Source organism: Tachypleus tridentatus, chromosome 13 (genome assembly GCF_004210375.1).
Source record: "Tachypleus tridentatus isolate NWPU-2018 chromosome 13, ASM421037v1, whole genome shotgun sequence".
NCBI lineage: Eukaryota > Metazoa > Arthropoda > Merostomata > Xiphosura > Limulidae > Tachypleus > Tachypleus tridentatus.
In genome coordinates this window covers 41,415,538-41,428,785 of record NC_134837.1, presented here as the reverse complement: position 1 = coordinate 41,428,785, position 13,248 = coordinate 41,415,538, and the positions used below count along the sequence as shown (strand labels likewise).

The window sequence follows — 13,248 nt, the reverse complement described above, 5'->3', positions numbered from 1 at the left end:
CACATTTCATTACACTTGTACTTTAATGGGACTACTGGGTATTAAGTTGAAAATCTTGTAATTTATGGTTTATTTTCAAAACTTATATAACACAATACAATCCAGTAAAGTTTGCCTGTGCTCTCGTGAACAAGTATATCGTGAACAAGTTTGTAGTATTTTTTTGATATGTGTGCACGTATGGGAACGAGGCTATAATTCTAAACGGTGTTAGCAGCCTGTATTTATATCAACGCTATGTAAGAGAACCCAGAATCATATTTAACAGTCTTACAAAAGAATAAACACAAATTACAAAATGATTGTTATTCACACGTGACACAAGTATGTTGGTGGGCCACGATGAAATATCGTTAATCTATTTTTAAACATATAATAAAACACAGACAGCAGAAGAATGTCTCAGGCGTAGGTAGCAAATAACATTAATCTCGTCTCAAGTGCCCGTTCATCATTTCTAGCTCTATCTAGAATGAAAGTTGAATATATAAAAGAAGAACGTTTCTTCCAATAGATCACATTCCGCTATTGACATCAGTAGAACATATTTAAATGTCCAAGTTTAGTATAAAATATATTGGCATTCAAATGAAGGAAATATAGAACGAAAAAGATATGAATTTGCTTTTCGTATTTTTAATTTTTGCACAAATGTGTGCTGATAAAATAACTAAACATAGTGCTGTCAAAACAATTGGTGAAATCACTGCTAAGTAAATGGCGAAATTATCACACCAATGGTGGCATTGTCATACAAATGAAGGATTGTTTGACCAATGATGAAATTACATCACTATTGATATAACTGAAACAAATTACGATATTAATTATCAAACTGATGATGAGATCGATTGGAAGTATTTGCTGTAATTACGACCATTAGTTCATTTATTTTTTAATTATCACTTATATTTAGTCAAATAATTTCATGTAGAATTATCTGTTGACTTTCAGTATTGGTAAAACAACAACAACAAATACACATAGGTAATAATACTGATCGTTTCGTGATTAATCACTTTACTATTTTTTGTTATATATTGAATGATATTATGAAATAAAACGTAATGTACGTCTGAATAAATACAATACCGATACACAATTATTGTCGTTATTAACAAGGAGTTGTAGTATAGGCTAAGCATGGCCAAGTTGTTAAGGTGCTCCACCCATAATATGAGGGTTGCTAGTTCGAATCCCAGCTACAACACACACGCTCGCCTTGTCAACCTTGGTCGTTATAATGTGACAGTCAATCCCACTATTTGGCGGTGGGTGGTAATGATTAACTGCCTTTTTTCTAGTCTTACAGTGCTAAATTAGGGACGGCTAATGCAGATAGCCCTCCTATAGCTTTGCGCAAAATTCCAAAGCAAGCAAATGTTCTTTCCTCTGTTTTTATTATATGGTAACTCAAAAACCAAAACAATGGTGCCAGTCAATTTCACTGATGTGGCATAGTTTCAAACGAAGTATCCACTTTTATAAGTATTATTAATAACTAGCAGTGACTTAAAAAATCATAATTCTAATGCAAACGATGTTATCATTACCCCTTGAAGTTAGCTTTGTGACAGAAATGAATGTACTTTTGGAAAAAATTAAGTACAGGGTGAAACAAAAATTACCACCAATAATAGATAAACAATAAATGTTAAATTGCAAATACCATTCTCACTATTTTGTATGGATTATTTTTAAAAACTGATATTAGCCATCCCTTCATTTAGTTCCTTTTATGAAAAATTTTCTTTACTTGTACACACACACACACACACACACACACACATAGACTGCTGGCCAAAATCTTAAGGCCAATGAAGATAAAGAAAAAATATGCATTTTGCGTTATTAGACTCAACCACTTATTTGGGTAGAGATTTGAAAGATGAAAATAAGAAAAAGGAAAATAAAAATAAAAAACTTCTTTAGCTTTTAATAGGGAAAATGTGAATACTATGAAGTTAGCCTAAATACGAACTGGTCAAAAGTTTAAGACCATACCAAAAATAAGTTCTAAACAGAGTATGAAATGCCCATCAAGAGGTCTCAGTAGTGAGTTGCACGGCCGTCAATGCGAATAACTTCAAACATTTGCTTTGACATGGTTGATATAAGCATTTGCAGAAGGCTGGCTGGAATGTTATTCCAAGTGGTGAAGATGGCTTTACGAAGATCATGCACTGTTTGTATTTGACGTCCATTTTTATAGACTTTCCTTGCCATCTACCTCTTAACATTTTTGATGGGGTTCAGTTCGGGCGAACACGCTGGATGGTCCAAAAGAATTGCGTTATCCGCCATGAAAAAGTCCTTTGTCCTGCGGGCATTGTGGATTTCAGTGTTGTCCTGCTGAAAGATCCAGTCATTTCCACACAAGCGAGGGCCTTCAGTCAATAAGGATGCTCTCTCCAACATACCAATGTAGCCAGCTGCTGTTTGATGCGCCTGTATAACCTGAAGCTCTATTGCTCCATGGAAGGAGAAAGCACTCCAGATCATGATGGAATCACCTACACTGAAAACTAATATGAAAAAAACCCAACAAAATATCGTTTTGTGGCTTGGTTTTAATAATAAATACAATATTTTACAGAAAATATCTACAAATAATTTTTACTTTACTTTAGAAAAAAAAGACATTCTAGCTTACAAATAAGTCAGTAAAATGTTCCAAAACTAGAAAAAAATTTGGTGAAAGTTTATTATATCGTAAAGCTAAAATATTAAGATTTTTGTGCTTTATCACGATGGTGAAACGAAAGTCGAGTGTAAGTAAGCCTTGTCAATCCGCAAACTTACTGTTGATTTTCTGAGGAACTTAGCATTAAGATTCTGTATAGCCACGAACAATGAATCTCTCTTTTGTCAAACTAAAGTAGCAAAACATTGTTTCGACTGAAAGTGCTCACACGAATAAAACGTCCAAACTCAGTGATGCGTACAGACACAGTAGAATCGCATGTTTGGTAATGTGTAACATACCCTCAGATGCTCATTTATCTGTGAATAAAGTAATTTCAGCTTCATTAGGTTTCCCAGTTACAAGACGCATTGCTTTGAGAAAATTGTTTCGGTTTTATCCTTTCCTTCCTCATTCGACCTTAATCCCATCTTCTTTTGGGGTCAGTCTTTCGGGAATTTGTATTAGCTAAATAGTTTTACACTCTAGTGGCTACCTCTGAGAACATTCTTTATGAGACTATTATTACTATTTTCGAAATATCAGTAGTTTAAGGGGAACAAAACTACAAATTCGTAGTTGTTTTTTTTTAAATTTCGCGCAAAACTGCACAAAACCTGTTTACGCTAGCCGTTCCTAATGTAGCAGTGTAAGGCAGCTAGCTAGTCATCACCACCCTCCGCCAATTCTTGAGCTACTCTTTTATCAACGAATGATGATATTAACCGTACATTATAACGCCCCTACGGCTAAATGAAGAGTATGTTTGATGCGACGGGGATTCGAACCCGCGACCCTCAGATTATGAGTCTAGCAAAGATAAAAGTAATAGTACTCTTGTGTAAAGTGTTTCTGTGCTGTTGAAACAGATGGATATTAAAATCAAAACAAATTTTTGTTTTCTCTTGCCTCGGATTCTAGTGCTCATGACTGAGAATTTTTTCGACCGATGTATGTGTTGAAAGAAACAATGGACTTTGTTACAATGAAGTATCAGAAGACAAAATGTTTCCAATACTTCTTTGTTTTACAGCATTATAATAGTTTAATTTTCAATGAAATGCCACGTGACTGTCTATCGTCTTTCTTTTAGTGTTAGCAATTTATGAAGAATGGTTTGTGCGTTTGTTTTGTATTTAAGCACAAAGATACACAAAGGGCTATCTGTGCTCTGCCCACCACGGTTATCGAAACTCATTTCTAGTAGTATAAGTCCGCAGAAATACCGTTGTGCCATTGGGGGCATAAAGAATGGTTTGCACAGATAAAATCAGCAAAACTAACATGATATTTTTCGGATGTGATATTTATACGTATGTAAATACTTTACTTACTATGATGGTCATGGTAGGGATAAATAAATGTATTAGAAGTTTGAATACATGACCGTTTTTATGTTGTCTGTTAAATACATTTTCCTATGACTTGTGTTTAATCATATTGTACCACAAAAACAATATTCACCAATACACACAAATACGAAAAGGGTATGACTAAATTTCCATCAAGGTTGTCCATTTTAGAACTAGAATTATTGGAGTAGGCGAGGGTGTTACACACACACACATTATTTAACTAAAAGCAGGTCCTGAAATTCTGGTTATTATTTGTTTCCGGTAGAAGAAATCCAGTTTCCTTTCTTTGCCATTTCTCATGCAGTTTGAGCTTTGAGGTGTATTCTTATCCAAAATCCATATTGTTCTTATCGGTAACACAAACAGTTATAAAAAAATTTTCTTTTGGGGAACTAAATCAAAAAGCCATTTTTTTTCGTATAATTTTGTGCAATTCTGGTTGGGTGGAAGCTAATGTGTTTGTTTGTTGTGTATGTGTTTGCTACGGCAAAATGTTATTTGAAAACTCCCTTTGTTCATTGACATCACCTTACTAAGTTTTATGTATAAATTTTACATAAAGGTGGTAATGTTAGTGCAAAAAAGTTACACTAATTTTATTTTCAATATTGATATATCATCAGAAAGCCGTATTGAGTTAGATGCATGTTAGAATTATGAGTAAGTAAATAGGCCGTTTTCGTTTGTTTTTGTCATAATTAACATTTTTGTCTAGTGATTTCTTGTGCCAGTACAGTGCGCCTAAGAAACTTTTTGTTTACTGAGTTTGAAAAATATATACTACATAATTTAATATGGAAGTGTAAACTGTGTGTCCTGTACTTGTATGAAATTAAAAACAACAACTTTATAAGAAAGTTTATTACAATTAAAAACTGTACAAATTACTTAATTTTGGCGATATAACATCTTGACTTGTTGCTGATACGTTACTATTTACGTTCTGTTCTATTTGTTTGTTTGCTTTTGAATTTTGCTTAAAGCTACGCGAAGGGTGCTGCTCCAGCACTTCTTAATTTAATAGTGTAACACCAGAGGGAAGACAGCTAGTCATCACCACTTACCCCCAAACCAACTCTTGAGCTACTCTTTTACCATCATACAAGGTTTCAGCATGTTCATATGTTTGCTTAACTAATCATCCGACACATTTTCGACGTAAAATTTGTATTTTCAATTTGTTTTTCAAATTAAACTCAATTATATATTAAAAAAGATGCTAGTATCAAGATTAACTTTTTCTTTAAGTTTTTGTTGAAATAATTTGTGTTGATGGCAAAGTTATTAAGATCCTCTGTTTCCATCCCTAATTCTAAACTGCTCGCTAGAAGAAAGACACTTAGTCATCAATACCGCTCACTATTTAAGTTGAGGGATTGACTGTCACTCTTATAACGCACCCATAGCTCAAAGTGAATATTTTATGATATCGCTCAGATTCTAATAATACTCCACATTTTCGAAGTATAGGACTACACCGAAGTGCATCGCATGCCTTGTTGAAAGGCAGTGATATCTTTGGCCAGGTGGATTAAGGCGTGCAACTCGTAATTTGAGGGTCGTTGGTTTGCATCCCTGTCGCACCAAACATGCTCGCCCTTTCAGCCGCGGAGGGCGTTATAATGTAACTCTCAATCCCACTATTCGTTGGTAAAAGTGTAGCCCAAGAGTTGGCGGTGGGTGGTGATGACTAGCTGCCTTCCCTCTAGTCTTACACTGCAAAATTAGGGACGGCTAGCGCAAATAGCTCTCGAGTAGCTTTGCGCGAAATTAAAAAAAAACAAAAACAATCTTTGGACAAAAAAATGACTGCTGTTTTTGAGTATTAAGTGATGTTAAGGATGTTGAGTGGTAAAATGCTGATATGGGATTAGTTGACAAATTCCCTATGCAAGTTGGTGTGTTTTTTTAATTAATAATAAAAATGTACATTTGATATCATGTTAACAGTTATTAAATGATAAAAAGGTTTTTATACTTCAACTAATAATTCAGGTACGTTTGAAAATATTAATACTAGAGCGGGTTATCAGGAATTTTACATTATAAACAATAGTTCTTTTTAGCTGTAAGATATTACATTACATAGATTCCTAAAGATAAAAATCCTCAAAAACACGACTTAAAATTAGCTACTGAAAAAATGAAATGGAAACAAGGAAAACCAATGAAATGTTTCGTTCTGTAGGCAATTTAAAATAATGTGTGTATGTATTTTCTTATAGCAAAGTCACATCGGGCTATCTGCTGAGCTCACCGAGGGTAATCGAACCCCTGATATTAGCGTTGTAAATCCGAAGGCATACCGCTGTACTAGCGGCGGACTTTAAAATAATACGCTGGTTGATTCTTGTTTAAAAGTTTGGTGAGTGTAGAATATGAAAAAATATATTAACACTTCTTGATAAATTAGCCAACGTAATTTTTATCTATGGGCTCGAACTTTTATTTCTAAATTGAAAAGAAACCTTTTCAATTCGGTTGATCCGCTGAACAGAAGGGGGGCTCACAACGAATGTAATTTTTAGCAATTATTTAATATTTTATAAGCATCTGAATATTCGTATCCTTACCTTGTGCCGCATTCCAGGCACAAATTTCTCTTCTTGCTTAATGTTGTATTTTTTTTCTTGTGTGTATGGTAAAATACAATGTTTATATATTTAGCAACACCTGCCTCGTTCAAACATCGCTTTGATGCAACAGCGCCACCTTGGACGTTCTTCTTTGTACTAAAGCCTCTCGTTTTAGCACGATTTGTGAGTCAACATTGGCTCATAACGATTATGACTAAGAACAGCTGGTAACGTTTTTGTTCCACTAAAATATGTATGAAGTTAGTAGTTAGTATAGTACAGCACACGAAGTTAACATATATTTTAATTAACCAGCATAAATATTTTTCTATTGGTGCCAGTTAAAATCATTCGGTTTTTGCAGGTGTATTAACGAACAATCTTTAAAAACTTGTCGTTTCATATTTTAAAATAAGTGGGATATCACTTTTGCCCCTGGGGTTAGCTCTTCAAAAGTATTGATAATGGAGTCAATATATTATAATTAGGCAAACACAGCTTTTTCTAAAAATCGGTGTATCTAAGTTTGGCTTTATGGCGACCTCTTAACGAGAAGGGCATTTCTTTCAGTTTCCTGTATTTCCTGTAATTGCTCCGTGTACTTTCATTGTGTTTAGCAGACGGCTTCCTTAATTCACGTTCCTCGCTAGCGCAACGGCATGTCTGTGGATTAATACCGCTAGAAACCGGTTTTCGACACCCTTGGGGGCAGAGCCCAAAGGGCCCATTGTGTAGTTTTATTCTTATCCTCAAACAAAAAATCCATAATTGACATTACTTTTTTAAATTATACTTTCGTTAGTTTTTTATTAGATATTCTTATAATTTATTAGAGTTTCTATAGTTTTATGAATAAACAGCATTCACCGTACATTGGACTTTAGGTATAGCAGTGACACGGAATAACCTTTCGTTCTTGAGTCGTCTGCTGGGCACGAATATGTGCGTTGGTTTGCAGCCATTTTTCTTATGTTTGCATGTATTCGCGAATTTCAATTTTAAACACAAGCAAAGTCAATGTTATGTTAGTTATTGCCTTTATTGAGAAAACGTACTGTAGAAGGTTTGGTTGTTTATTTTAAATTTACTCTTTGAAGACTAAATAGAAAACACAGTAGTATAGATATATGTTTTTTGCTTACATTAGAGCAAAATGACACGTTTAAATTTCTGTAGCTGGCGAGAAGAGTATAATTGTATAAAAAGTCTATACTTACGTTGTGAGAAATATGTCACACGTATTCTAATTTCTTGTTCTTTTTGAACACATTATTTTTAATGTTTTACCTTCAGAAAACAAACATCTTTCCAAACTCAATTAGACAATGAGTAGCTTGTAAAAATAATGTTCTTAGAATAATAATAAAAAATATTCCTTATAGTGATTTTTATATTACTATTTGGTTTTTAAGACTTCTTCAACAGTTTTTGAGAAAACATTTGATGTTTTGCACGTGGGTTCGAAACCTCCCTATATAAAATATTAACAAGAAGAGTCAGGAGGAGCCCCCACAATAGGAATTAAGAAGTTTTTTTTTTGGGGGGGGTATTCAAATTTGACTGAATAGTTTTATTTGATCATTGCTATAAAAACACAAGGAACTATTAAAACAATAATGTAAATTTTAATTTTTGATATTGATTAGAGGAGTTTTGAGGGTGTCGAGGAATAGATTCACTTAAGTCGTTTCTAAATTTTATGTAGTCTACCTTATGGTAACGAAACATATTGGTCAAACTGTAAGCCCTATGAAACAATGGAGCATCTTCCTATTGAATTTAGTAGTTAGGTAGTAGGCATATTGTTGTAATATACTTTACCAATGAGTACGAGCTACTTTTATTTTATGCGATTACCATTTTAGCATGAATATAGAAAGATAACTACACAAGAAATCCTTTCTCTTCAGGTCTGAAAACTCTTCAATCGATAAGGATAGGAGGGTGTCGCTTTACATGAAGCATTTAAATATCTTCTTTCTAATATATTTTTTAAAGTGAATAAATGTAGCTATAAATATATAGTTACTCTTATTTCTACTTATCCATTAGAAGTGAGCTTTAACATAACTTACCTTCCTTTAGTTTGCTTTTCACTGTATATATATCCCTGTCGTTCTTTCATTTTTTATCCTTTGTTGTTATAACGTAATTGCAAACTGAAAAACACATAAGAACACATTGTTAGTATTTTCAATTATATCAGCTGTTTATTCTCTAAAGACCGGGTTTATGTTCCGCAAGATGTCTTTTGTTAGTGAACGTTGAGGAGATCGTAAATAAAATTCATTGGATAGTAGCTTTTTTTTATTTAATAAACATATTTATACAAAGCATAGTAACTGAAATATATAGTTTATAAAGGACGTTTTAAAACTAATTTTTTAATAAAACTTTGAAAGTAAACGTGTTTTAAAAGCAACACTTTGCAAATGTTTTAAAGGAACTTGTCAGTCACTGATAATCTGAGGGTTTTTTTTAACGAAAGGTTTAAAGGAAGAAACAAAATAATTTTTATATAAAATTTTATTTTTTTTACATGTTAAAATAATATACAATAATTATTCTTCATGCTAGGGTGACTCGCATGTTGTTAAAATGTGTTAAAGGAACATTAAAAGAGTCATTTTCTCTATTGACTCCTTCATCGCACAACAAATGGAAAAATTTGTTAAGTTGTACTTGCGCAGTGAAATTTATGTAAAATTCAAACAAGACAATTTAGTTCAAATAATTTAATGAATTAAGTATAATTAAGTTAACAAGTTAATGTTAAACGTTCTCTTAAGACAATTTAATTAAAAATTATTGAATTATCAATGTTTTAATTAATGAGTGCTAAGCGTCCTTTTTAGGGATGATTTAATTAATTAACTATGAAATTAATGATTAATTATATTCTTGTTGAGACATATATGAGTCATGGCTGTTTAAAAACACATTCACTACTTCGTGATAGGATGATATAATTATTGATTAAACAACTAGTGAACTAGTATTCATTGTCCTTTTACTATTAAAAATTAATTAGCGTTAAGCATCTTTTAAGGGCGGATGAATTATAAATGATTTAATGAAATATAGTTAAGTATACTTTTCAGGAATGATTAATTACTAACATGATATGTTTTGTATGAGTCATGGCTGCCTTTCGTGGTGGCTTAGAAATAAGTTCTCGACTTTTGGTACCATTACATTATGGTCACCTGTCTGATATCGAAATATAGTGTTAGCCCTTCTTACGTTTTCGCGCCCTCTTACGACACTATTGTGGAGGTCTAGCAACGCGTCCATAACGAACTATAACTTCTTCCTGTTTGATGACATTACCCCCATATTCTTCTCCCCTTCTCATGAGGCAATTAATCAGAATGAGGTCCCATACTTTGGATGCTAAATGCTAGAGTAACTACTCAAAAATATTTGATTTATTATTACTGTTGGTTTTGCTATTATAAGTCCCATCACCTACAGAAACTAGAGTAATAATATAGGATGTAATTGTGACACGAACAATTCCCTAATCATATACACATTGTTCTAGATCTATAAAGATATCCATCATTAAATGTAGTTGACTGCTGAAAGCAATACTTTCTCTGTATCATAAAATTCCGAGGATAAAGAACTACGAAACATCAACCTTGTTTTCTCTTGTTCAGCTGAACCGTTCTTTTCCATTCTTATTCGTTATTGCGTACTAAAAATAACTTCTCTTTTTCGCTGTTCTTCACGAGAAGATAGTCATTTGTAAGATAACCATTTGCACTATAAAAAGTAGCGATTGTGTATTTTCAGGAATAATACATCATTATTTTAACACAGCCAGTTTTACGTCACGGGCAGAACGTGAATGTCATTTCTTTTTAAACCTACGTATAAAAATCAGCGCCTCTTAAGGCAGTTTTCTTCTTTACAATACAGATAAAAAATGAACAGACGAAGTTTGTCTGTTTTTGAATTTCGCGCAAAGCTACAGAAGGCTATCTGCAGCTAGCCGTCCCTAATTCTGCGGTGTAAGACTAGAGGGAAGGTAGCTAGTCATCACCATCCACCACCAACTTTTGGGTTACTCTTTTACCAACAAATAGTGGGATTGACCGCGCATTATAAGGCCCCCACAGCTGATAGGGCGAGCATGTTTGGTGGGACGGGGATTCGAATCCGCGACCCTCAAATTACGAGTCGAGTGCCTTAACCACCTTGCCATGCCGAGCTGAATAGGCCAACTAGAAGTTTACTATCCCTTATCCCCGTGTTCTTCCGGTTTCAGACATTTGAATATCCTTTACGTTCTGAATGTGTAAAAAGATAAAGTATGTTTTGGTTTAATAATTAACATTACACGTTATCCGAGTAATACGAATAATTAAATTAGAAAATATGATGAACGAAAGTCGGGAAAATAATGAATTTCGTTCTTTGAGCTTGGAGTTGACCGATGACCATGGTTTATGGATCGCCAAGGTCATGTGGCCAGTAAATTGTTGGTACATAAATGTGGACTCTTAAATGAAGTCTTCATTACTTATGATCTCAAAGTTGCTGCACGTTTTCTGCTAGGTTTGTATTAAAGGTTGTTTGCCATGATAACCATGCTCAGACATAAAGCAAGAACATCTAGTTCGTTTGTTTAGGACATAAAGCGTTTAAAATCAGAATATAATTAATATTATTAGTGAAAGAAAACAATAAGAGTAAAATACAATTAAAAAGAAAGCAAACGAGTCTGACTATTCTTCATTTCCTAAGCTTTTAAAACCCGGCATGGCCAGGTGGATAAGGTACTCGACTTGTAATTCGAGGGTCGCGGGTTCGAATTACCGTCACACCAAACATGCTTGTCCTTTCAGCCGTGGGGGCATTGTAATATGACGGTCAATCCCACTTTTCGTTGGTGAAAGAGTAGCCCAAGAGTTAGCGGTAGGTGGTGATGACTAGCTGCCTTCCCTCTAGTCTTACACTGCTACATTAGGGACGGCTAGCGCAGATAGCTCTTATGTAGCTGTGCGCGAAATTCGAACCAAACTAAGCTTATATTTTTATTGGTTTTATTTGGAACATGCTTCATTTTGTCTATTAATGTGTTTTTCTTGAACAAGTTGTAAAAGTAAATAAGATTGTAGGTGGTTAACAAGTTTGTGCATGTTTTCCCATCTAAATTGCAAAGAAATAAGTAAAATTAGTGGTAATAGTTTCGTATAATTATTAATAACAAAAACACAATACGTTTTGAAGGAACATCCTGTCTCTTCCCTCCACCCTTTTTTTTTTTATAGAAAGATCGAGAATCAACCAAGACTGGTAAGATTGTCAACCAGGGATCTGCAGATTTATCAAAACGTGGAGAGGTTGTAAGTATATACCATTAGTGAGAAATGAATCTAAATAAACTATACTTATCTTTGTACAACTTTTGGCAACTGCAAGGTATATGTTTAACTAGTGAGTGTTACTATTTGTTATTTGTTGTATCAATTATTAAAGGGTCGGTAAAAACGTATTCTAATAGTGGTATCAAATAACAGCTTTAGTTTTGTTCTTTTCGTTATTTCATATACAAAACCAACCGGAATAACTATGAAATAGTACAAAATAACAACTACAAAATTTAACTCCCTTTGTAAACTTGTATTTCATGAATCGAATAAATAATCAAATACTATTGTTTTTTTTTGTATTAAGCGTTACAAAGAAAAATTTCCAAATTTTTTTATCAGTAGTTAACTGAGTTTCTGTTTTCCATTCTCACTACTGTGAAAGTCCCTGAAGAAATATAATTCTAAGCACCTATATATGCTCACACTTCTATCACTCCTGTATATGTGACTGTACGCACACACACGCAAATAAGAAGTGTGTGTGTTTGTGCATGATTTTTTTTTGTAGCAAAGCCACATCGAGCTATCTGCTGAGTTCACTGAGGGTAATCGAACCTATGATTTTAGGGTTGTAAATCCGTAGATTTACCGCTCTACTAGCGGGAATCCAAATAAGAAATAAACACAAACTAGGATTGATGGATCACAATTTTATTTTCTAAACGTTTGCAACCTTGTGGTTACATGTGTAAGTGTGGTTATAAAACTAAGTTCACATTACATTATGCCTAACTATCATTGCGGAAAGTCTAAAAATCTGAAATTTCATAACAGTCGTTGATGTTATTATCTTAACCTATACTTACATATACTATGACTGTGCGAAACGGTAACAAAGCTACAGAATGTTTAAATATTCATAGTCCTTACATATATATATGACACGAATCGCATTCGTAGTAAACATTTACACTGATAACTCTAAAGCAGGATAAACTAAGTAACTCGGGTTGTCTAAAGCTGAGTACATTACGTACAGTATAGGCATACATAGTAATCACAATAACAGTTATATGGCGTGTATAGTATCTATAGTAGGTATTACATCAAGTAGTCAGTAATGGTAACAGCAGTTATAGGGTCTATCTAATACATGATTAGTTAACATTCGTAAGATACATATCAAATCCTTTAGAGAAAATCGGCCCGTTATGACCAGGTGGTTAAGGCATTCGAGTCGTAATCAATTTCGTTATAAAACATATGGCTCTAAACGCGATGACCCGGCATGGCTAATTGGCTAAAAATGAAGA

General features: G+C 33.6%; 1 protein-coding gene across 1 annotated transcript in view; it reads left to right on the top strand.

Annotated features, from left to right (window-relative positions):
- Nucleotides 1–13,248, top strand: part of LOC143238980 (NT-3 growth factor receptor-like) — a 72,100-nt gene that overhangs the window by 9,649 nt on the left and 49,203 nt on the right. Inside the window, exon 2 of the mRNA XM_076479669.1 lies at nt 11,894–11,968. Within this exon, the coding sequence (XP_076335784.1) occupies nt 11,894–11,968 (75 nt within the window). The remainder of the gene's footprint in view (nt 1–11,893; nt 11,969–13,248) is intronic.